The sequence below is a fragment of the Leishmania mexicana genome, chromosome 33, assembly GCF_000234665.1.
Source record: "Leishmania mexicana MHOM/GT/2001/U1103 complete genome, chromosome 33".
NCBI lineage: Eukaryota > Euglenozoa > Kinetoplastea > Trypanosomatida > Trypanosomatidae > Leishmania > Leishmania mexicana.
Genome location: NC_018337.1, coordinates 957,210 through 981,702, shown reverse-complemented (window position 1 = coordinate 981,702; position 24,493 = coordinate 957,210). Strand labels below are relative to the sequence as shown.

At 53.2% G+C, this 24,493-nt stretch overlaps 3 protein-coding genes across 3 annotated transcripts; all 3 read right to left on the bottom strand.

Annotated features, from left to right (window-relative positions):
* Positions 1-1,130: 1,130 nt before the first annotated feature.
* LMXM_33_2560 (conserved hypothetical protein) lies at positions 1,131-5,801 on the bottom strand (the record flags this gene model as incomplete). Its single annotated transcript, XM_003878765.1, has 1 exon — positions 1,131-5,801. The coding sequence occupies one exon, from the start codon at positions 5,799-5,801 to the stop codon at positions 1,131-1,133; it is 4,671 nt and encodes a 1,556-aa protein (XP_003878814.1).
* Positions 5,802-10,552: 4,751 nt separating this feature from the next.
* Positions 10,553-12,406, bottom strand: LMXM_33_2550 (hypothetical protein, unknown function; the record flags this gene model as incomplete). Its single annotated transcript, XM_003878764.1, has 1 exon — positions 10,553-12,406. The coding sequence occupies one exon, from the start codon at positions 12,404-12,406 to the stop codon at positions 10,553-10,555; it is 1,854 nt and encodes a 617-aa protein (XP_003878813.1).
* A 3,267-nt stretch (positions 12,407-15,673) lies between these two features.
* Positions 15,674-18,283, bottom strand: LMXM_33_2540 (conserved hypothetical protein; the record flags this gene model as incomplete). Its single annotated transcript, XM_003878763.1, has 1 exon — positions 15,674-18,283. The coding sequence occupies one exon, from the start codon at positions 18,281-18,283 to the stop codon at positions 15,674-15,676; it is 2,610 nt and encodes an 869-aa protein (XP_003878812.1).
* Between the last annotated feature and the right edge of the window lie 6,210 nt (positions 18,284-24,493).

Sequence of the window (24,493 nt, the reverse complement as noted above, 5' to 3'; positions counted from 1 at the left end):
GGTGAGCTCTTTCTCTTTCTCTGTCGATCGAATACGCGCGCGCGTGCCGCGATCAGTGCCGTTAAGCGTAGCGCCTCTACAAGTGCTCTACCGAGCGCGCGCATTTATCGTTCTTTTTTTCGATTCCTTTGTTGAGTAGCTTCCAGGCAAAGCAACAAGTAAACAGCAAAGTAAGACGGCAAAGGAGAGGGCGGTGGATGATCATATCAACGCGCGCTCCGCGCTGACGTCAGCCGTAGAGAAAAACAAAAAGCATGATGGGAAGGGGCAGTGGGCAAACGCCTCATTTCTGTTTCTTTCGCTTCGGATACGTCTCCACCACCACAGCACACAACTATCCACTTGTAAAAGGAGTGGTGTGCTAAGCTTGATTAACTGTTCATGCATCTCCCCTTCGTCTTTTGTTCTCCGTGAGCGAATGCTGTTGTTGAAAGAAGGCGAGGCAGAGTGGGCACAACTTTTTTTTTCGCAGGCACAAGAGAAACGCGCCTCTGCCCTCGTGAGAAGCAATCACGACGATGCAAGAAACGCATCATTACATATCTTGTGTAGAGCGTAAGCAGCTCCTCTCCTCCCATCGCCAAACATAAGAGAAAGAAAACGTATACACTTGAAAATAAAAAATATATAAAAAGGGCGCGCTTAACCGGCACCACACGCAACGAAACCCGCACAAGCTGGAAGCCCTGTGTTTCTGTGGCAGTGTCTGTGTGCGCACAAGCCACTGCGAGGAGGTACGACGAGGTGACGCAGAAAAGCGCAAAACTCCAACCACGACGCAAAAAAACTCCCCATCTGCGCAGTGAGCATCGCACCAAAGCACACGATGCGGTCGCTAGGGGAAAGAAAAAAAGAGCATAAAAAGAAACCTCCCGTGTGCAGATATGGGCGCCATGCCAAGGCCTCCCTGCCGCGGTCACTCCACGAATAATAATAAAACAAAGGAAGATAGCGGTCTCCCTACGCGCATTTGCAAGTCCGCTATTCCATTCGTGGTTACTCCGCGGTGGTATGCTGTCCAACCGCACCCACCACCCACACGCAGGCAGCACTGAGTCGAAGAATCCTTGAATAGACTGCCCCTGAACGACCTTGACAGGTACAATTCAAAAAAAAAAACACCACCGACGTCAACATGAATACGGTATACTTCTCTCCGATGACTGCAGTTCAGACCGGAACTTCTCCCGCAGCATTCGGTTAATCTGCTGCATCGTCTTCAGCTTCTCACGGGCACCTTTCAGCTCCCGAGTCAATGCACAGAAAATTGCCTCACACCGGTGATCTTCGTCGGCGTCCTCTTCCGCATCGGCTGCCGCCTCAGCCTCGAGGTAGCGATCCATCATGGCTTTAAATTCAGAATGAGCCGCCACAACCTCTCCCTTTAAAAACTCCTTTTCATCCCCCACACATACATCCGCACGCGCCCACTTAGCACTCACCTCCGCACACCTCCTCCGAGCTCCCTCCACAGCAGCTTTCGCACCAACCATTCGGCGCGCGCAGCTCACCAGTTTACTCGCACGCGACTCGAACTCCTCCCGCAGCACTTCAACACCGTACTGCATACCAGCAACAAAAAACTCGCGAGAATCAGACGCATCAAACAAACCACGAAAATTCTCAGGGCTTACATCATCATAACACGACCCCATTTCGCGCACAGCCAGCTCGCCCTCGGACGCCGCGCTCCTCGCCTCCAGCGCAGCAACAGCCTCCGCGTGGGCAGCCGCCAGCGCGTCGCAGCGCTGCTCCGCCGCCGCCAGCGCGTCACGGGCCTCCACAAGCTCCGCGGAGTCCACAAGCTCAGCAGCCTGTGCCTCGTACTCGCTGCGCACCGCGTCCACGATGCCGCGCGTGCAGCTCACAACGGCCTCCTGGTTTGCGCGAGCGGCAGCAGCCTCACGCTCGGCAGCACACGCCTTCGCCTCCAGCGCAGCAACCACGCGGGCGTGCTCCGAGTCCGCCTCCGCGAGCCGCTCCTCAGCAGCGCGTATGGCGTCGCGCGCAGCAGCCAGCTCGCCCTCGGACGCCGCGCTCCTCGCCTCCAGCGCAGCAACAGCCTCCGCGTGGGCAGCCGCCAGCGCGTCGCAGCGCTGCTCCGCCGCCGCCAGCGCGTCACGGGCCTCCACAAGCTCCGCGGAGTCCACAAGCTCAGCAGCCTGTGCCTCGTACTCGCTGCGCACCGCGTCCACGATGCCGCGCGTGCAGCTCACAACGGCCTCCTGGTTTGCGCGAGCGGCAGCAGCCTCACGCTCGGCAGCACACGCCTTCGCCTCCAGCGCAGCAACCACGCGGGCGTGCTCCGAGTCCGCCTCCGCGAGCCGCTCCTCAGCAGCGCGTATGGCGTCGCGCGCAGCAGCCAGCTCGCCCTCGGACGCCGCGCTCCTCGCCTCCAGCGCAGCAACAGCCTCCGCGTGGGCAGCCGCCAGCGCGTCGCAGCGCTGCTCCGCCGCCGCCAGCGCGTCACGGGCCTCCACAAGCTCCGCGGAGTCCACAAGCTCAGCAGCCTGTGCCTCGTACTCGCTGCGCACCGCGTCCACGATGCCGCGCGTGCAGCTCACAACGGCCTCCTGGTTTGCGCGAGCGGCAGCAGCCTCACGCTCGGCAGCACACGCCTTCGCCTCCAGCGCAGCAACCACGCGGGCGTGCTCCGAGTCCGCCTCCGCGAGCCGCTCCTCAGCAGCGCGTATGGCGTCGCGCGCAGCAGCCAGCTCGCCCTCGGACGCCGCGCTCCTCGCCTCCAGCGCAGCAACAGCCTCCGCGTGGGCAGCAGCCAGCGCGTCACGGGCCTCCACAAGCTCCGCGGAGTCCACAAGCTCAGCAGCCTGTGCCTCGTACTCGCTGCGCACCGCGTCCACGATGCCGCGCGTGCAGCTCACAACGGCCTCCTGCTTTGCGCGAGCGGCAGCAGCCTCACGCTCGGCAGCACACGCCTTCGCCTCCAGCGCAGCAACCACGCGGGCGTGCTCCGAGTCCGCCTCCACGAGCCGCTCCTCAGCAGCGCGTATGGCGTCGCGCGCAGCAGCCAGCTCGCCCTCGGACGCCGCGCTCCTCGCCTCCAGCGCAGCAACAGCCTCCGCGTGGGCAGCAGCCAGCGCGTCACGGGCCTCCACAAGCTCCGCGGAGTCCACAAGCTCAGCAGCCTGTGCCTCGTACTCGCTGCGCACCGCGTCCACGATGCCGCGCGTGCAGCTCACAACGGCCTCCTGCTTTGCGCGAGCGGCAGCAGCCTCACGCTCGGCAGCACACGCCTTCGCCTCCAGCGCAGCAACCACGCGGGCGTGCTCCGAGTCCGCCTCCGCGAGCCGCTCCTCAGCAGCGCGTATGGCGTCGCGCGCAGCAGCCAGCTCGCCCTCGGACGCCGCGCTCCTCGCCTCCAGCGCAGCAACAGCCTCCGCGTGGGCAGCCGCCAGCGCGTCGCAGCGCTGCTCCGCCGCCGCCAGCGCGTCACGGGCCTCCACAAGCTCCGCGGAGTCCACAAGCTCAGCAGCCTGTGCCTCGTACTCGCTGCGCACCGCGTCCACGATGCCGCGCGTGCAGCTCACAACGGCCTCCTGGTTTGCGCGAGCGGCAGCAGCCTCACGCTCGGCAGCACACGCCTTCGCCTCCAGCGCAGCAACCACGCGGGCGTGCTCCGAGTCCGCCTCCGCGAGCCGCTCCTCAGCAGCGCGTATGGCGTCGCGCGCAGCAGCCAGCTCGCCCTCGGACGCCGCGCTCCTCGCCTCCAGCGCAGCAACAGCCTCCGCGTGGGCAGCCGCCAGCGCGTCGCAGCGCTGCTCCGCCGCCGCCAGCGCGTCACGGGCCTCCACAAGCTCCGCGGAGTCCACAAGCTCAGCAGCCTGTGCCTCGTACTCGCTGCGCACCGCGTCCACGATGCCGCGCGTGCAGCTCACAACGGCCTCCTGCTTTGCGCGAGCGGCAGCAGCCTCACGCTCGGCAGCACACGCCTTCGCCTCCAGCGCAGCAACCACGCGGGCGTGCTCCGAGTCCGCCTCCGCGAGCCGCTCCTCAGCAGCGCGTATGGCGTCGCGCGCAGCAGCCAGCTCGCCCTCGGACGCCGCGCTCCTCGCCTCCAGCGCAGCAACAGCCTCCGCGTGGGCAGCCGCCAGCGCGTCGCAGCGCTGCTCCGCCGCCGCCAGCGCGTCACGGGCCTCCACAAGCTCCGCGGAGTCCACAAGCTCAGCAGCCTGTGCCTCGTACTCGCTGCGCACCGCGTCCACGATGCCGCGCCTATATGAGGCAAGCGGATCGTGCTTGTCATTCTGCTCACCGCTAGTGGTTAAGTGAGTGCGAAAGCTTTCAAGGTCTGCTTTAACGGAAGTGTAGGTTGTGTCGGTGAGGTCCTTGGTGTGTGTTGCGTCTTCGAGTTGTTTGTTAGCTACGTGTAACTGCTCGTTTAACGAGGTAATCTGAGTTTTATATTGGTTTATGAGCTGTGCGCGTTCCTTTTCGAGGACTGCGTATTCTTCTTCTGCATGCTCCATCTCAAACCGGTGGCGTACCTCACTTTCGGTTACAAGCTGCCGCAGTACGTTGCAGGACTGTTGCGTGTCGAGGAGAGCTGCGGAGATGCTCTCGAGCTCTTTATCCATGCACGCATGGTCCAGGCGCATTGTGATGAGTTGGTTCTGCAAGTCCGCTACATTCTGCCCACTGCAACGACGCTCCTCCTCGAGCTGGGAGGTCAGGTGCTGCAGCTCCTGTTCCTTCTGAAAGAGCATAGATTGCATATCTTCCAATGTTGTCTCGAACTCTGAAACGAGCTGCCGGCGATCTTCGCTGACCCAGCGGTGGTTGTTGGGGGTGAAAGCGACGACTCCCTCAGGAAGGTGAGAATTATCTTCCACGGAGCGTGGAGACCATTGTATGATCTCCCCATCCGCTGGTGGACGCGACGTCGTCGTGGTGACGGTGGTCTGGTAGAGTCTTGTAAGACGCTGAAACTCAAACATCTCTAACCGACGACGAAAGGTGGCTTCGCGCTGTGCGTCACCCCACGTAACGAGCTGGAAGCGAACTTGAAGCCCAGCTGCCTCGGTGGCTATCATTGTCAGTTTAGAAAGCTCACATGTGGTGACCCCACATCCCAATGTGATATCGATTGTTGCGAGCCGGTGCACAGCTTCGGTGTGCGCAGCGACCACAGCACACCACTCCGTCCCCTCGCACGTGAGCTGAAAGGAGGCGGCAGTGGGAGCGAGGTCGTCCGTGCCGACATCGGATTCCGCCACGGCAGACAAGAGGTCGAGCCTGTCCAGCTCGCATAAACTGTTTCTCCGCGGACGAAGAACAGCGGAGAGTGCCATGGTAGTGAGAGAGCCGTCGGCTTTGTCAGTGACACTGCGACGAGTGCCGCCAGCAGCAGAAGCAGCGCGTGTCCGCAGGCCATGCCCAACGTGTGGTGTGCTGAGCACACCGACTTCATTTGCAGTCAAGCGGAGCTCCGCCACCTGCGACGGACGTGGCGATCGCGCTGGTTTGCAGTGGCCCAGGATGGACTCGGGAGACCTAACTGCGTTTTCTCTGCCTCTTTGCAGCCGCGGTGTGCATTGCACGCTCGCCAGAGGGGTCGTGACCATCGATACTGTCATGGCGTCTGCGCGCACAAATTCCTCAGCAACAGTGGTCGTGAAAATGCATCCCGCTGGCTCTAGCGTTGCCGTTTCCTCCACTGCACGTCCTGGGCGGCAGTAGCCGCTGGGCATGGATGTTTTCTGGTGGCGAGTGTTGGCGGCAGACGGCTCGCGAACCCGCAACGAGGGTTCTATCGACGGCCGGGCAGGAGAGATGGAGGCCATTTTAACCGTTCGAAACACTCCCAGCGCCAGCTGAGTGAAGCTGAGTGTATATATGTGATTAGGGGAAGGTGTGGGGGTAGAGGAGACTGTAGTTTGGGCTTTCCGGCTGGCGGGCTCCTTGTGGGCGAGTGTCTAGGTGCACAAATTACGCCCCTTCTCAGCAGTAGTGCTCACGAAGCAGTGTGGGGAGGATGTATTGATTGGAGAGAGAGGGAGGAGACAACAAAAAGAAAAAGGCCTTTGACTGTACGACCTGTCGGTCTCGGTATCTTCGATGCTTCTTTGCGCTGAGCAACTTTAGAACGGCAAACACCAGACGCACAGCTGCGAAGAGCACAAAAAGGAAAAGGGCAAAAAAGAGGGGGCAGCACAGTTCGTTTATTTTTTTACTGTGCACTTCGGCGGAAGGGGAGGACCAACGACAGTGCACACGCGTAAATGTGTACAACTCAGGAGAGGGGCAAGTCTCCGACACACGAGAGAGAGTGAGAGAGCGAAGCGACACACAGATACACACACACAAAGACAGAGATAGACACTGAAGAAGAGCGAGGAAAAAAAAGAGAGAAACGAAGCAGCTTTTCGTGCGTGTGTGTTTACGCTAAAACTCCCTTGGCTTTCTTTGCCCTCCTTGGTCTGCTCACTTTGAAAAAAGGAAAGAAATCAAAACGAGAAAATCTTCGGACACACACACGCACCATGCATATAGATGTATATGCACAGCTGACTTACTGGTAAGAGATACAAAGAAGGAAGGGGAGGCAGAGAGAGTACAAGGGTGGGAGAGGAAACAAGAAAAAGGCGAATGGTGAAGAAACCGAAGAAACGATAAAAAAAACTCAAAACAAGGTGTACACCCACACGCACACGCAGAGAGAGAGACGGAGCAGAGGCACAACACTCAACAGTACAAGGCGAGGAAAGGCAAATTGGTAAAAAAGGAAACCACAAATTGTTCTCAGTCGTCTTTTCACGTCCCTTCGGTTTGTCGTTCTTTGTCTTCTCTCTCCTTCCGGGGGACGGGGAGAGAAGCGAGCGGCCTTTGTTCTTGGGAGAGAGTGGTGCGTGAGACACGAAAAGCGGCGAAGAGGAGAAAAAAAAAACAGTGAGGCGGAAGATGGAGTGTCTCGGTGTGCTCGTGCCGGTGTCTGAAAAAGGACAAGGGGCGTAAAAGAAGAAAGGCGATAGTCAAAAGACAGGGATCTAGAGTGAAACAGACAAACGTTTGACACGAAAAGAATTGGTCAATAAACATAAAAGAAAATCTAGGTGGTGTGATCGCTCTGGAGACAGCGAGGGGGAAAGGAGGAGGTACGTACACAAGTAGATAGGTCAATTTAAAATGGAAAAAAAGAGAGCGGGGTGGGTAGGCTCAAGGCACACGTCAACTCTAATAGGTCTGGAGAGAGGGAGGGAGGGAGGGAGGGAGACCAAAAAAAATTTTCGAATAAAAAAGGAGGAAGGGTCTCGAAAGCAGCCGAAGACGGAGCAAGGGAAACGGAAGGGGGCTCCTCGCCTGCTCAATTTGGTATCCGTGAACAGGAAAACCAAAAAGATTGTTTGGAATTCTTTTTAAGAGAGAGCACCAAGTAGTCTCGAGAGAAGAGAGAAAGTCGGGAGACGAAGGTGGAGGTACAAACCTGTGCCGTCAATCCGTGTACTGGACGCGCGTGATGAAGCGTCCGACCAGACGCAGACGGAAAAGAGGGCAAACGTATGAAGGGCAATACAGGGAGAAGGGGACTTGACAAAGTCAAAAGGAGCGGAGGCGAACGCGATCCTTTCAGGGCAGACTTTGAATCTAGTGAGGTTGTGCGAATACGGAAAGGGCGATGTGCCTGGCGAAACAACGAAAAAAAAGGGGGCCAGAGAAGCAAGGTCTCTGCGCTAGGAGCGAAAAAAAAGGGAGGGAGGGCAGAGAGTCGATGTAAAGAAGGGCCCCTGTCACGTGGCTCTCTTTTTTTCGGTTGTTTTCGCTTTGTTTTTCTTCTCTGTGTGGATGTGGTGTAAGGGAGAGGCGGGGGTTGCTTAGTTTCTAGATTTGCGCATCAAAAAAAGAGAGGGGTCAACGAGGCGAAATGAGAATCTCAATGTTGCCGTTCTCGTCGTCAAGACACACAAACCCACAAAAAAAAAGAAGCAAACGTGCACTTGTCGGGACCTCACCTGCCAAATTTTGAAGGAGGCGCATTCCATGATGTAGGGAGCGGCAGAGCGCACGCAAGGGACAAATGGGGGAAAAAAGAATAAAGCCGTTATCACAGTAGACGAGAGGGAGGAAGATAATGAGCAGAGGAAAGGAGAAGGAAGTGGAGAGGGCGAAGGAGGCCGAGTGCGAAGAGCACATGGATAACGAACGAGGCCATGCACGGGGCAAGAGGAGGGGGGAGAGCATGCGGCCGGGATGTCGCATAGAGTAGCGCGCCACATTAGCGGAACGCCTACGCAAGGCTGCATGAGTGCAACTCTCCCTCTTTCCTCTTCGCACTACATCGGGAGAGAGCACCGAGGCGATAAGAGCAAAGGTTAATGTGCGGCTCAGAGTCGCGCGGATGCCATGCCACGTGACTTTGAATCAAAGTCTTAATTCACTTTGTTAGTTCCTTTCGCGTAGAGTTCCGTTTTTCACCGGTTGCTTTTTATGTCGCTGCTGTTGTGCAGGTGGGCTGGAGTTGGGGGAAGGGGGGAGGGTGAAGGGGAGAGTAGTGCGCACGCGCACGCACACAAACGCAGGCATGCCGTGCTGTATCGTTTCTAAGAACTTTCGTGGGGGAAGGCAGCCGCTTTTCGCTCCATTTTTTCGTACTGGAAAGCTAGTCTCTCGGAACCTGTGCATCCCCCATCCTTCCTGCCGCCGACGTTGCGCTACCCTAGTCTTACGCCAGTGTGGAAGGTTGGGGGGAAGGATTCTGCTGACGCTTGGGTGCACATTTTGGACATGGACATGGGCAACGGCCGCCACGTCATTCAGCAGTCGGTACACATCCTCTACAACGCAAAGACCGTCGTGTCACATTACCACGCAGTGCACACGAGAAACACCAATGCGTAGCAATCGCATCGAGATGACATGCGAAAATAAGAAAAGACTTCCGCTGTGTGGTTGTTTGTGTGTCTTCCAACTCTTCTTTCAGCCGAGCCTGTCCGCTTTCCTGTGAGTCTTGCACTGCCACAAAGAGTGGAAAGACAAGCTAGAAAAGAAGACTGCAGAAGTGGCAGGAGCACCAATAGAACCGACAAATACGGCGTTCGATGGAATGGCCCTCCACGAATCCCTCTCTCTACCCCTCCCCCTCCCTCCCACCCACTCGCATATCAGCCGTATGCACTACTGGGAGACCAGGCTTACAATGGTGAGGAAGAGAAGAGCAAAAAGGAATATATATAAAAAAAAGGTGTCACAGTGGGGGATGACGACAACGAAAAGCGTACAGCGTGGGTAACTCCTTTCCGGAGGAAAGACAGACACGAAAGCGCACGCTAAAGAGCAGGAGCACCAAGTGGAGAAATCGAGCTGTATGAGGAGGCAAACTGGAAAAAAAAGCGTACAAGCAGAAACACACAGGATGACTCAAGCAAGAAAAGCAGCAGCACTAGGAAGGCAGCGGTGGTGGTCAAAGGTAACGGTAAGAAGATGTACGCACGCGAGCGACAACGGAAAACAAAAGGAAAAAAAAAAGATACACGTGATGTAGACGAAAAAGAGAGGGAGCTGGAAAGGAAGAAAGAAAACGAAACAGGTGCACGAAGAAGAGGGGCAGCGGAGAGAAGTGCACAAACACACACACACACACACACGACAGAAAAAAAAAAAATGAATCACCGTAGCGATAAGAAAAAAAAAAGAACCGCATCCCCACCCCTTTTTTCTTCGCGTTGTCGGCCTGTCTGTGTGTGTGTGTGTGAGCGTACGCGTGTATCGTTGGTCACCTCATCCCTGTCTTTACGAAGTCTTTCGTTTTCTTTCCGCGCACCCAAACAGAGAGACGCTGGCGCCGAGATCGTTCTATGCCCTACTGAACGCCGGAGGAGAGAAACACCACGAAAAAAAAAGCAAACAACAGGGACTACAAGAGTGGAGAAGCTAAGTAAACGCGAAATAAATTTTAAAAAGGAACATTTTGGTCAAACGGGGAAAAAGGCATCAAGCGATGAAAGGGTCTTCGGCGGGTGCCTTTCTCTGTATGATTAAGGGGAAAGGTTCGAGGTGGGAGGAGTCACGTGAATGGCGGCACGATGGTTGTGCGGCACTAACTTTTCTACCTCATCAACCTCTCTCCCGCCCCTGTAAATCATTCCCTTCCGGGACGTCCCTAGAGTAAGTTTACATAGTGACAACTGATGCCAACATGTCACGCGGAAAAAAAAATCCTTGAAAACTACTGACCCCATGAGTTGCGTAAATGCCCTTAGCTACTTTTTTCTCTTTCCATCCTGTCCGCATGTGCTTTCCCCCACCCCACCCCTCCATCGTACATGCACATGCGCCAAATGGGGTGGAAAGAGGCAGAAAAAGAGCGGCGCACACATGCACTACAGCGTGTGCTGTACATCCTTTGTTCCTATCGCCTCCCTCACACTTCTTTGCTCCACAGATCTACTCCTGCACACGTCGGAGCACACACACAAAGAAAAAACACAGCACATTCATGGCAGGGCGAGATGGGGAGCAGACACCGCGCGCGCGACTTTTGACGCGCTCCAGCGTGCCACGTGACGGTTGTATTTTAGGCACTCATCAGTGGCCCTGCTCACATGACTGGGGCCGCAGCAGCCCCTCGTACAAAATCCAGCGTATCATCCAGCAAGTACTCCACGTGCCTCGCAAAAGCCCCCGCATCGCATGCGCTGGAAGTCGTAAATTGAAGCCGGACCTCATCACCACAGTTCTGGTGTCCGTTACGCCGGTCACCGCTTGACGCCTCGAACTGATTCTGCTGCAGTGGTGAAATTACACGGCTTGCCAAGAGCTGCTTCTGTGTCGCCTGTGACAAGTCCTCGCGCAGCCGCGCAATCTCGTCGTCGCGCTCCTCCAAAGTCTGCAGAAGCTGTTTACTCTGCTCTACGGTGTTAGAGTACTTCTCCTCCAGCTGCTCGTACTCCTCCAAGCATGCCAGGAGGGTCTCTTGTACGTTTTTAAAGTGGTTCTTGATATCTGCGAGTACGTGCTGGGCATCACCAGAAGCTGACGGTGCGCTAGGCTCACGTGACGGAAAAGACGCACCGTTTTCTCTGACCGCCTGGGTGGTCGAAGAAAAAGAAGCAGTGACGGCACCTGTTGCTGTAGTGGTGGTAGTCATGGCGTGTGTCACTGCAACCTTGCCATCCGACAACGATGAACCGCTGTTCCTGCGAGATGCACGTTTTACCCCCCTCGCAACGTGGGTTTCATCCGTCTGTTCCCTCAATGCATCGGCCGAGGACGGCACCGCGGCACAGCGACTCTCGGCATCGTTCATATTTCCGCCGTCGTCTGTGGAGGCACGCAGCCGTGGAACGTGACGCCCGTTCGCCCACGCTCCTGTCCGCGCCGACTCAGCCTCCGGCGAAGGGTGCGTCGAGGCACCGGTGGGGGTGCGATTGGTGTGTGTGGGTTCTGTGACGGTGTGTTCCACCCGAGGGAAGGAAACCGTCGATATTCTAGCTTGCTCTTCGTCGCGGAACCCGCAGGCACTTTGCGGACCAACAAGCGACTTCCTCAGCGCCTCCTCCAGCGATTCGAGAGGGATGCGCTCCTTGAGAAGGTACTGCCGGGCGGTAACCTTCTCAAACGTCATGAGGTAGAGGACGTCCTCTATGGGGACACTGCGCACCGTCTGGGTGCGACTGTAGCAATTTCCTTTTTTGATGAGATCTGCCTGCTTCGCCAGCGAGCTGCGCCGCTCGCGCGCCGATTGCAGGCTGCTCTGACACGCGGTCATCTGTTGCTGCAGCTCTGCGCCCCCGTCCTCCATGTAGCAGACACGTTGGTAATCCATGAAAGTCGTGATCCACTTGTGCAGGACGCCAAGCGACAGCGACTCTTGCAAAACGGACGAGTAAGACAAGGTCGAGTCGGACAGGTACGTCTCTCCGATTGAGTCATACAGAGATCTGTCCATCCGCTGCTCGCCAACCTGACGCAGCTGCAGCACCATTTCCTTGCCGCTGCGGAGCAGTCTTTGCGCATCAACCCACGTAGATGACACAAGACTCTTCCCTTCAGCGATGGAAGCCGCGGTGCATCCGACAGAGCTAACCATGGCAGAAGGGCGGTGTTGCTGCGACATCAGTGCCCACTCTTTCTCATCGACCCCCTCCAATCGGCGAACAGCCCACTGTAGCATTCTCTTTTGCAAGCGGCACTTCTTCTGCCTCGCCTCGTCATTCTCCTCTAACAGATTCGGCTGTAGTGACTGAAAGCGGTTCTCGAGCTCGCTCACGACGGCATCCTCGTCGGATAGCTTGCGCAGCACTGACCTCAGTGGTCGCTCGTGGTTGTTCTCCTGCAACATCATCACGCGCAGCGTGTTCCCTTCTCTTCGAAGGCACAGGCCGTAAGCCTCCTCCTCCACCCCATCTTGTGGAAGGCGAAATGCGATCACCCTATCCGTGATCGAGTTCATGCCTGCGCCGCGCACCTTCTTTCCCTTCCGCTCCTTTTCCAGCTTTCAGGCGTTCTAGGCACAGCAATTGGCGCGAGAAAACACGCGCGCGCAGGCAGCCAGTGCAAGAGGAGGAGGAGGTGACACGAGCCGGTGACGCGGCCCTATGTGCGAGTGATCCGACAAGGATCCTGTACAGTAACAAAACGCTCAGGTTTCTAAGAGACCATCTAGTCAAGTCACGCGTGCAACAGACATGTAATCGCGTGTCTCTCGCTGTGCCTGTGCTGCGGTCGGAAAGCAACAATCGTGTGCTGTGGCCGTGTGGTTGTTCGTGTGTGCTTCGTGTGTCTAATGTTTTTTTTATCGCCAGAATAATGAGCAATGGGAATCGTAAGAGAGCTAACCAGGAGAACGGAAAAAAGTGGTCGCCGCCTCCTATGGGAGTGCCCTGTTGATGCCTTCAGCGCTCGTGTTCTTTCTGAAGTGCTTGAATGTGGTGTTGTTGTCGTTCTGCAAGAAAAGAAGGCACAGATGGTGTATTTTCAGACAGAGTGCAATGACAGCCCGGAATGTAGCGCGATGCAGAGAAAAATGGGGACGGTCGAAAAGGGGAGAGTGCGAAGCGCATCGCGGAAGGAGTAATCAAGTGAGAGGAATAGAATGGCTTCTTTTCCAGAGAGACAAGATCACGGCAAGAAATATATATGCATCGTACATCAACGATACTGAGGAGTAGGCTGCAGCAGCCTCGCGCCTGAGAGGTCAGCGGAGAACTGCTGAGTGGGTGGGCTTTGTGAAGGGCAATTCACGGCAGCTGGCTGATACGCTTGCTCTCTCTCTCTGTGTCGTCCGCATAGGGCACACTGGCAATGACGCAGTAAAAGAAATGAGAGATAAATCTCGACTGCGAAACTGACACTACGAAGTGATACCCTCCGGCACACGGCGCGCCAAGGCGCATCCGCATCAGCGAACCTTTTTTATGGTATGTGCACATGTTTGGAACCTCCTCGCTGCGCCTCAAGCTATGCTGTCCTCCACCTCCCTCTCTCTCTTCCCATCTGATGGGGCTCCCTGACTGCAACTTTCATACCTGCATCGAAGCCGTTGCTGATGCTATTGATGTTTTTTCTTCCGTTGTTCATGTGTTCGTGTTTGGTAAAAAAAAGCACACACGCCATCTCATCTACAAGTACACACAGACACACAGACTCATGCATACATGTATATCTCTGCGCTGCCCTCTAACTCGAAAACACCAAGTAGAAAACAAAAGGAATGGTAGAAGGACAGGTGGAAAAAAGGAAGTGCAAGTCAAGAAGAGGACGAAACTGAAGCGTCCCAGTTCGAGCACGGAAATCCGAAACGAAAAAAAGGAGGATGCGTGCTGATGAACAACGGCGCGCCAAAGCAGGAAGCAGAACACCAGGCGGTGCCTCCCTCCCGTGCACTTATATCCTGGTGTTCTTGTGTAGAAAGATGGAGAGAAGAGGCAATATCACGGAAAAGGACGCCTGTCTTCGTTTCGCTTTCCGTTACGGCTGCTGTGGAGGATAGCGATTTTTTCCATTGGAACGAACAGAAGCATTTTTCTGTTGTTGCTGCGTGCGCGGGGAGAAGGGGGGCTCCCCTTCTACCTTTCATCACACTCTCTCCCTTCCGCCGCCTTTTCCAGGGTAGTGTCGACTGAAGGATGAGGGCGCATATGCCTTCCGAAAGGGGTGGGTGGGAGTGGACGAGAGTCAAGAGGGCAGAGATGTAGGGAAAACAAAAGCATTGCTGCCTCTTTCGTTCGTTTTTTTCCATATTTTCCCAGTTTGGTTTCTCAGCGTCGTCAACGACAAGTAGAAGCGAACAGAAGGCCCGACATGAGTCACGAAGCGACAAGGGCCTTACAGCGAGAGCCTAGCTGAAACGTAACCGTTCTGTTCCTTCTACGTGGTGCGTGTCGAGAGTCGCACGTGGATGTCGGAAGGTGTGCAGGAAAGCGCATCACGCAAACGCCAAGACAACGATGAGAAAACCGGATGAAGGGAAGAAGCGCACAGGAAAACCAGATGATGACGCGCGCTTCAAGAAAACGAGTATCATCCAATATGTTCTCTTCTTTATAGACGCGTCGTCACCTCTACTGGACTTCATGATAAGTCATGTTGTACAGCTACGTGCCTACATCGCTCAAGATAACATACATACGCCGCTGATCAACAGAAAAGAGGTCCTCTTAGCAGTACTCAGCCCCCCCCCCTCTCCCGCCCCAAAGAAAAGAAAAAGAGCAAGAGCGAAACGGTGCACCCAATCCGAGTGCGCTGCGCTCTCGAACATCGTGTAGGCAAAGGTGAAAGAAAAAAAAGAGCAATGATGAAACACAAAGAAAAAAGCGTGGAAGGCTTCACAAGAGTGGCCATCACGGAGAAGAGAGGAAGCGAGGGCGAATGAAAGCACGAGAGAGAGGACTTGACGGACTACACAGCGCAGAACACAAGTGAGCACAAACACACCAAGAAAAAAGCTAGCATAGAGAAAGCGAAGAAAAAATGTGCGGAAGATAACGGTAGCGTGACGGCCGAGTGCCGAAAAAAAAAGAAAAATTTTACACTTCGCTGTTGCAGTCTCGAAACGAACAGGGAACGACACAAAACTATACTGGTCCTTGCGATTTAAATACCGCATCCAACCAGTAAAAAACAAAGCAAACGATGAAATGAAGCCAGATGTAAACAAAGCACAGCGTATCAGGAGAAGTAGGGCAGTGAGAGCAGTGTGTGATGATAAACAAAACAAAAGAAGCGGTGTTTTCCTTCCTTCACTTTCATTGTGCTTGCAAAACGCTACTGCTGATGTGTGTCGGCTTGCTTGCCTTTTTGTCTCGAAATCCGGCTCCAGTGCACCTCCACGCATACACACATGCATACACATATACATACATATGCACACGACAGAAAATGCGCGCGTAGGAAACAAAGGCTCACAAACGAAGCCGGCTCGTGCCGAATGCAGCCGAAAAAAAAAAAGAGAGACACGCGAGAGAGCGCGCTCGCACACGGTTCGCATTCCACGCGCATCTATAGCACGGCTGCTAAGGCTTCTCCAAACGAGAAGCCAGCGTTCAAGAGACTAAACGCATATGGGAGAAAAAAATCTACACAAATGGAAATGGAAAATAGCTAAAAGCAGACACGTACTCACCCCCGCCCACTGACATGCACACATACGAATGCCACAAAAAGAAATCACCGCGAAGACTCCGCCTTTTGCGCCTGTGCCGTTGATGCACGCGAAAAGTTACTGTAGCTCGTTGGACGCCATGTAAACATCCACCGCGTGCAGCATCTCTGGGGAGCCCTTCTCAAACCTGTTCACGAGTTCGATGAAACGCATCTTCTCCTTCACTTCCTCCTCCGTATGCACCGTCGTTTTTCCAAAGTCATCCGTTTGCAAACGAACTTCGACCTGTGCGGCACGACGCGCTTCTTTTGTTCCAGGACTCTGCACCACGGGAGCTATGCGCTGGCGAGGAAGTCCTCGGTACAGTGTCGCCATGGAGAAGCAGGCGTCCCCGATATGAAACTCACGGGGCCCGCCATGCGGCTTATAAAAGACGTGTAGAGTGATGACATCCTGGTCTGGTTGCGCGAGATAGAACACAAATGTCTCATCAAAGCGGATCACAGAAGACAACACCTTTACGGAAGTCTTGTACTTCTCCTTAATGGACTTCAGTTTGATGATGACGTGGCCGGGTTCAGTGATCGGTCGACCGTTGCGCAGCACATCCGTTAATTCCACGACTGTGAAAGCGAGGTGGGCACCTTCAGGGACAGCACTTCGACGCTGCTCATCTGTGGAGCGGACAGATAACTGGGACAGAGCAGTTGCCTCAGGTGTGCGACGTCGGGCGCTGGGTCTCGGAGAGTGAGTACCGGGTTTCGGGGAGCGGGTACTGAGGCGTGGAGAGACAGGTTGGCTGCCTGGCTTACGCGCGTTGGCCAGTTTGTGCGTCAAATCATCAATCTCAGTCTGCAGCCGTTCAATGCGTCGCTTAGCATCATGTTGCTTTGCGTTCTGCTGTCGCACTACCTCCTCCTTAGCCTTCTCCAGATCTCCAATCTTTTTCCGCAGCTTGTCGTTTTCATCGGTCAGACCTCGGCGTTGCTTACGTAGTTCACCCACGGCGTCTTTCAAATCGTCGCTGTCGTGCGCCCGTTGTTCCACGTCTCGCAGCTTGCTTTCCAAGATATTGACAGATTTCTGGAGGCGCTGAATCTCGTCGTCCTTAGCGGCGCCCTGAGCACCCATGGCCGCATTTTGGTACTTGGCTCTGCGCAGCTGTCGATTCAGCTCATCTTCGCTGTCCCACGCGAATTCAAGAAGTCGCATCACTTCCTCTACCGACTCCCGCTTGTCCTTCGTCAAACGCATCACCCCATCCGAAAAATCCATCACACTGCATCCGCCCTCAGTATTACCCTGATCCATGTTCGCATCTCTAAGATTTGCATTTTCCCGTAGTAACTCCACGATCTGCTTTTCATACTCCTTAAGGCGAGCATGGCCGATCGTCTCCTTCTGCTCTTGCGCGCTGCAGAGCCTCCTCAACTCCGCCTCCAAGTCAAGCAGACGCTGCCTCATGACCATCATCGCACGTGCATCACCCTGCCTATGCGGAGCACCGGTTGAACGACTTCCATAACTGCACTCACTGGTCGCGCGAATAGATGATGGCCTGTCTACCACTGGAGCCTGAGAAGCGGTTGCACGTTGCTTCTGTGCAGCTGCGAGTCGAAGCTCCATCTCTTTGCATGCCACCACCTTCTCGTCGATAAGGTTTTGAAGCTCAAGAATTTTTGCTTTCGCTGCGTCCGCCTGATCGCGAAGGTTGTCGTTTTCCCTCGATATGGATTCATAGCGAGCAGCCCACTCCTCCACTACACCGCTCTTTACAGCCGGTGTCACAATACAGGGGGTACTCATCGAGCTCATTGGCACGCCTTGTGCCGATCGCGACCCACGACTGTCACTCCGAAGAGCCTGAATTTCGTCTTGCAAAGCCCTGACTTGGTCCTTCATGGCCTGGAAAAGTGCATTGTCGTTACGGCTCTCCGAGCTGCCGCTCACCTGCAACTCGTTGATGCGGTGGCGCAGCTCGGTCTCGGTGCGAACCCACGTCTTCTCCTTTTCCCAGTTCTTGTGCTGGACCTCTTTCAACGTCCTTTCCAGTTGTGCAACCTCTTCCTTCAACAAAAATTGCTCCAGCGGCTCATCAGCACAGCCATCCCTGTGCCGAGCACTGCGCGTCACTAGGGGCCGTTCCGCACGCTTATTGAAGTCCAGTAATTCGTCAATCTTCTGCTGGTACCTATCGCGCTCCTGGTCCCACAGCTCTTTTGCTGATTTCAGCGTCTCCTCATCTTCATCGAGGCGTTTTTGCAAGTCAACGCACAGATGTCTAGTGCTCTCCAGCTCTTTGTACTCGCGCAGTCTTTCCTTGCGCATTCTTTCGCACTCGCTCTGCAGTTCGCGAATTCGCTTGTCAGCGTCGTGGTCGCTGTCGCGCTCGCGGCCGGATATCTCCCTCATACGTCTCTCAGCCTCTGTGAGCGACTGCCGCAGCTCCTCGTTTTCTTGGATGAGCTTCATCGCCTCTTTCTGCAAGGGAAAGATATCCAAAGCATCGCCATCCTTCTCAAAGTTCTTGATTCGAATGTGGTAGCTGCTGTTTTCCTCTTCAAGAACTCGGGCATTGCGGTTCGCGATACGCAGCTTTTCATCGAGCTCTTTGGCTTCGTTGAAGAGATCCTTGACACGGTTCTCCAGTTCGCCTATACGAAACTCCTTTTCCGATAGTTGTTCCTTCAGCAGCTTCACAGAGTCGACGGGTGCTATACGGGACATCTTAGCTGGACAGCAGACAACAGCGGAAACACTTGAAAACGGGGAGATAAGAGATCACTATCTGGCATGCAGAAGCTCCTTCCGATGTGGCGCCGTTCAGGCAGAAAACAGATTAGCACTTCGATGGGGTTTCACGTCTACGTATAGCACCAACTCGTAAATCCGAACTAATACGAGCTTCGTATATTCTCTAGAGTGCTGAGAAAAAGCGGGTGAAAAAAATGCTCTGTGAGCCAGCAACGAGCAGTGGCAAGAAAACTCTACTAATAGGAAGTTCGGTAACAACAGTAATAATGCACAAATAAGGGCAATGAAAGGTACATAGTAGTATGCGAGAAGGGAAGCATAGCCTGAAAGCAGGTTACTCACCACACAAGGAGAGCTGCACGCGATAAGCTGCAACAGGATGTGCGATAGTTGCCACGTCCTCCCCCAATGAGGTAGAACGAGTAGTATGGGGTCGCTTAAAACGCCCGCTGTCACAGAGCCGCACACAGGCGGAAATAGAGCAGGAGATAACAAAAAAAAACACTTTGTAGTCATACCAGAGCACATGTAGTGATGTAAACTGTTATCATCTCTTGTTTTTGTTGTGTATCCGCTTCAGCAAAATCCAACGGATTTCATTCTCACTCAAGGTGTAAATGCAATAGGGAAAGAGAAAAAATACTCCCGTGCGTGCCTTTTGAGGTACAGAATCATATGCGGCATACAACGCCGAAGCAATCGTCCTGCTACGCAGAGAGAATAAGCAAAAAAAAACAAAGATACAGACTCGAAAAGATGCAAGGCGTTTGAAGAGAAACATTTGCAACGGTAAGAAATGTGTTAAGGTACTCTCTGAGGCTTAGGCTGAACATGTGCGCATCCACGTAAGCGTCAGCACTGACTTAACAGAGCAAAAAAAAAAGCAAACCTAAATGTAGCTTGAAACGCTAGCCCCTCCTGTAGATGCACTTTAACTATGTCAGGCGGGCAGAGTATAGTACGTTGGCAGTGAGAACGCAAGCAAACGTAGAGATGAAAAATAATCAGAAACAAATCAGCAAAATGACAAATTTAGGCGTCTCGAATACAGTAGATTTGAGCATTCAGTGAATTGCTCCAGAATGCGAGCCAGCTGCCCTCAACACCCGAAGAGGAAAACCAGACCCCTTATTCAAAAGGAGAGTTAGCACGCATACTTTTGATTTTAGTCCTAATTACGGGGATGGACCCGTGCGTTTCACAGCAGCAAATTACAAATCAAGTAGGAGTTAGAGTGCTTCACCCCTCAAGCTTTCTCTCATGTCTTCATACTTCACAGTAAGTAAAAAGGTGTAAACCTGGAGCACACGAGTTGTGAAATTGCACTTCGAGGAGTTGTCGTGGGGTCTTGGCGTTCGTATACCTGAGTTAACGCCAATAAGAGACCTTGTGGTTCTGCTTGAAAATGTCATTGCAGGATTTATAACCCCAGTACTTGGTCTGCTCCTTTTCGCTACAATAAACGCAACCTAATAGGAGATAAGCGGTGAGGGAAAGAAAGCTAGCTCCAAGCTGCCTATTGCTAGGTGCACCCGTTGATCATCTTGACTCAGAAACAGCCTCCTAGAAGCAGCGCATTGGTCGTTTCGCAAAGGCTGAGAAGTGCAAGACCAACGACCAAGTGTTGCTCTTTCCATGTGCATGCTTGTATACACCTTTGCAGAGCATGGTTAGGGAAGATTACCGAACACAGGTGAGGCCCTAAGGGTACAGGTCGGTAATAGGAAAAAAGTACAGCACCACCATATTCGGGCACCGTATACCGGAGTGATAAGAGGAGCGGACAGCTACCCATTGCTTTTCATTCTTTCAGTGCCATGAGTCGTTTTCTGAAAGAAAGACCAACACTACTAGTAGGTTCGCAAGATACGACTAGTATGGAGTATTGCAGCGGTTAAAACCCTAGGTGCACGCTTGGTTCATGGCAACCGTTTGAGTTTCCTTCCGCAGGGCGGCCCTCTTTGAGAGCTGGCAAAGGGGAGCCAAGGAAAAAATAGACAGCAGCAGCGGCGAAAAAAAAGCTCGCAAAAGATATGGGCCAAGAGAAACAAACTCAGCTTCATCTGCAGTGGGGAGTAACCTGAAAAATGCGTCCCACTTACGATTTGGTAAAATGTGTGCCAGAATTCTTGTCCTGGGTAAACAACAGTGGTGTGTTCAGTTGATATAGCAAACCGTAACTGTCACTAGGTGGGTGAGGCACTGTTACCCAGTCACTTACCTCTGTTTGGCATCTAGAAAGCCAAAGGTTGCTAACGTCATTTCATAAACAAGCTCGACTTCTACTGTGAAGCCGACACAGGCTAATATTGTGAGGAGCAGTCTCGCAGGCTTGCTCCACTCTTCTCAGCACTTCGACAAGTGAAAATCGGCGCTGCAGGGAAGTTGAAATCGAGAAGAGGCGAGTGGCGCCACCAGTGCATTTGCAATTCGTCAACCTGCTGGAGGCACAAACAATGCAAAGCTTTCCCGCTCATTTATTATAACAGGCGGGACAATCGTGTTCGGGCCATTCAGCAGTCAATTCTTGAATGAAGGACCCGTTGAGCTTGAAAAGCGGATTTGGCACAGGTCCTTTCACAAAAAGTGATGTGGAGAGGTGTAGTGCATAAGGCTGCTCTAGACGCGTGGGGGGGGGTTGAATCTGTTGTCTGCACTGTCTAAAGCGACACGGTCAGTTGATTTCAAACGCCGAAAAATGCGTTGCACCGCGTCCAGACGAATATGAATCAATGCAGAAAACTGCAATACTCACCAATATCTCGGACTATCTGGGCGAACAGTATTAAGAACTTCGCCAGTAAAGGCATTGATACGCGTCTCTCCTACTTGCAACCTTGACGACGAGAGGCACCTCGGCGCGTGGTATCTCGCTCCAGTGCCCATTTCGTGGGTAAGCCAAGCAGCCCCCTACCCCTGCCAATTGAGAACCCCTTCTGGTGGTGTCAGGGTCGGGTGCCTACGACACGGGGAGGCCAGAGCAATTTATTGCTATTCATGTTGGCGGTCAGATCCTGGATGGTATTGCGTCGGAGCGACCTGCGGCAGTGCACATGTGTGTGCCACCTCTATGAGTAGGCAGGGTGTTAGCGTGACTCAGATGCATCTGACCCGGCCATCACTACCTACTGGTTGTGGGAAGCCTAAGGAACCTCGACAGGCGCATCGCGTGGCGACCTGCTCAGTGGGGAAGGCAGGCAGAGCTCGCGGCACAGTCCATGCTCGGATGACTGAGCTGGCGTTGCCGAATCTGTGCGATGGCAGCCGTATGCAGCTTCGAACCTTGGGTTGGAGGCATCGATCGTTACTTCCCTTTGCTTGTCATTTTACGAAGTGGTGGATACCTCGATGAATGGAGGACCTCGTCGTAGCGTTGCCAACAAAGAAAAAATCAAAAAAAAACGCTGAGTACCGATACAATGCAGGCTTTCATTTGAGCTGAAGCTTTCAGTTTTGCTCTCTGCCTCGCAAACGTAATGAGCGTGGCATATGCATATATATCTGCAAATATACGTATATATGTATATGCAACCCTGCCCGTACATGAATGCTGAATATTGCCTCCTTATTGCGTTGGTCTGTGCACTGCCTGTGAAATCTCTGTCTCTAACAGCCAAGAAAAGCAAGATTTGCAAGTGCCACAGCTTCATCGCTACCCGTTTCCACACCCAGTTTTCTTTTTCATATACACTTGAACAAAAAGTGAGAGTGCTTCTCGCGAGGCTGGAAGGTGATGCACTTGTTTTACTTTCCAGTTAGAATTGGTGAGCAACGTATAACAGTCGCAAAGACCAGCGGAGATGTTTCAAGCTAATGGAGGTGAGGCAAGTGTGATGCCGACACACCCTGCATCGTTCATGGGATGCGCTGATTGTGGGCCTTTACTGCCATTTCCCTATGACCCTGTAAAGCAAAATCATGTCTTGTTAAAGTTCCTTTCTCGCATGCTCACCGGCTCAATCTTGTGATCTGCAGTGAACTTTGATGAGAAAAAAAAACTGACAGGCTAGAATTCGTGTGCGGGTCCTTTTCGCTTTTCTTCATGCCATCTGCTGCTGCTGCCGTGTCTATCTGAAAGCACCAGCTAATTTAAGGAACAAGATTTTTTTGTAGTGTGGCTACTGTAATTATGAGTGCTAGGACAACTGAGTTTATGATCTGCATGTGCTGCTTGCATACCCAACCGCAAATGAGCATACCGTTTTAAACCTGTTTCAATTCCACTTTTGCATTTGTCGGCATTCGCCCACCGGTGTCACGGAGCTTGCACCTCGAGTCCACGATTCCGCGCATATGCTGTGAGTCTGTACCATAGCCTCGCTGAGAACCACCGAAACTGCTGTTAATACCCCCAAAAGATTTCGTTTCTTCACTGTTGTCGTTTCTTAGAAGAACGAACAGAAATGGCCAACAGAACCAGGAGGCTTTGTTGCCCAAGCAATGGAAAGGGTGCTTAGTCGAGACTGCTCGTTAATCTTCTCTTCATTCCAAATTGTCCTCTAGACTCTTTTTTGTGAAGGCTTACCACAGGACTGCACACTCAAAAAGTCTGCAGGTGCCGCAGCACATGGGACTCGTGAAGGAGTCGACGGGGGAGTCTCTTCTTTCCACGACGTCCAGTTGAAGATACGGTAGGCACATCATTTAAGTAGTCGGATTGTGACAACTCGACACTTCTGGCCTTAACTTCATGGGCTGCAAACGTGGTGCCGGTGCTGAAGTTGAGATATGCACGCAACTTTCAAATGCAGAAAAGCCCGCGAGATGTTACTTGCAACTGTGAGCTGCTACATGCTAGGGGGTAGGTTGCCATCGTTTCCTCTGAGCGAGCTACACAGATGCACTATGCATCCATGAGTCGATCGCATCTTCTGGGGACCCTCAGTGCTTACATCGTAGGGTGTGAATATAGGCATATTCTCGCAGCGGCAGTAAGTAAAATGGTGCATTATTTGTCAAGAGTTCGTTCTCTGATCACAGCGGCCTTGAGCGAGACGAGATCACTTGGCTGAACATTTCCCTACATCCATTCTCTCTGAAGCACACAGAGCCGATCCTGTGCGCCTCTGAAAAGACATCCTATGGGAGTACAAGGACAGAAAGGCTTTCTTTGCCTCGTGCTATTTCTTTCACGCTTCTCTTGGCTAAAGCAGGGAACTGAAGCCTAGCTTTGGCTCGTACGCTTAGGAAAGCATGTGATAATGCTCATTTAGACACAGAGAACCCAGCGATTCGTTTTTCTCTCTTCGAGAAGGTAGACTAAAACCGTGACACCACAGAGTATCTATTTCTGCATTACGAAATAAATGCTTCGATGTGTGTCTTCGAATGCTCCGTTGCTATATAACGGAACCGAGCGCTTTGCTTTTGAATAGAAACTCATGACATGTCAAAAATCGCACCCTCTCACGCCTCATACTACACACTCTACTTCCTCATCTTTTTTGCGTTCTTTGTTCTCTCCACATTCGGTTCACGCTTCTCTTTCCTTCACATTCACAAACCAAACATAGCGATAGTGCGTGCGTCTGTGCATGTTTTCTCAATCATTTTTGTTCGAGTCTTTCTCTCTAGGACACTTCTCCGAGCTACTAGGATATACCCACTCACAAAAAATCACTCAGCCGACTCACAAGTACAGTTTTTTCTTGTCTGAAAATTGTACACTGCTGGAGTCTCATCTAGCTTCCCAGTCTTAATCACGGTTGTGTTTGTTCAAACCGTGCACCAACATCGTTTTTTTTGTAGCTTGTTTGCTTGTTTCACCGTTATTTTTCAGCTTTTTTTTGTCATTCGCCTTTTTGTACTAAGCTACAATTTTGTGTTTTAGCTCCCATTGTTCACCAAGCCAAAAGTCTGCTGCTTCTAGTCGCCCAACAATAAAGAGCATTGTCGGCGACCAGTAGCTCTCCACACGTCACAAACAGTGTCAAAGAGTGGAAACGTAGAGTGCTTTTTTTTACAGCTTGTGAGGCGTCTACTTTTTAGTGGGACTCGCGCACGATAGACGCAACTTTTAGAAGTGGGTTGTTTCTGGTGTATTTCTGAAACGCGTGTGCTGTAATCAGAACTATCGAAGCCTGCTTGCACGGAAAACGCGAGTTATCGCAAACGTTTCTTCTGAAGAGATTATTATTCCATACCCAGCTTTGTTCAGTCGGACTCTCCGTAGACCCAGCGACG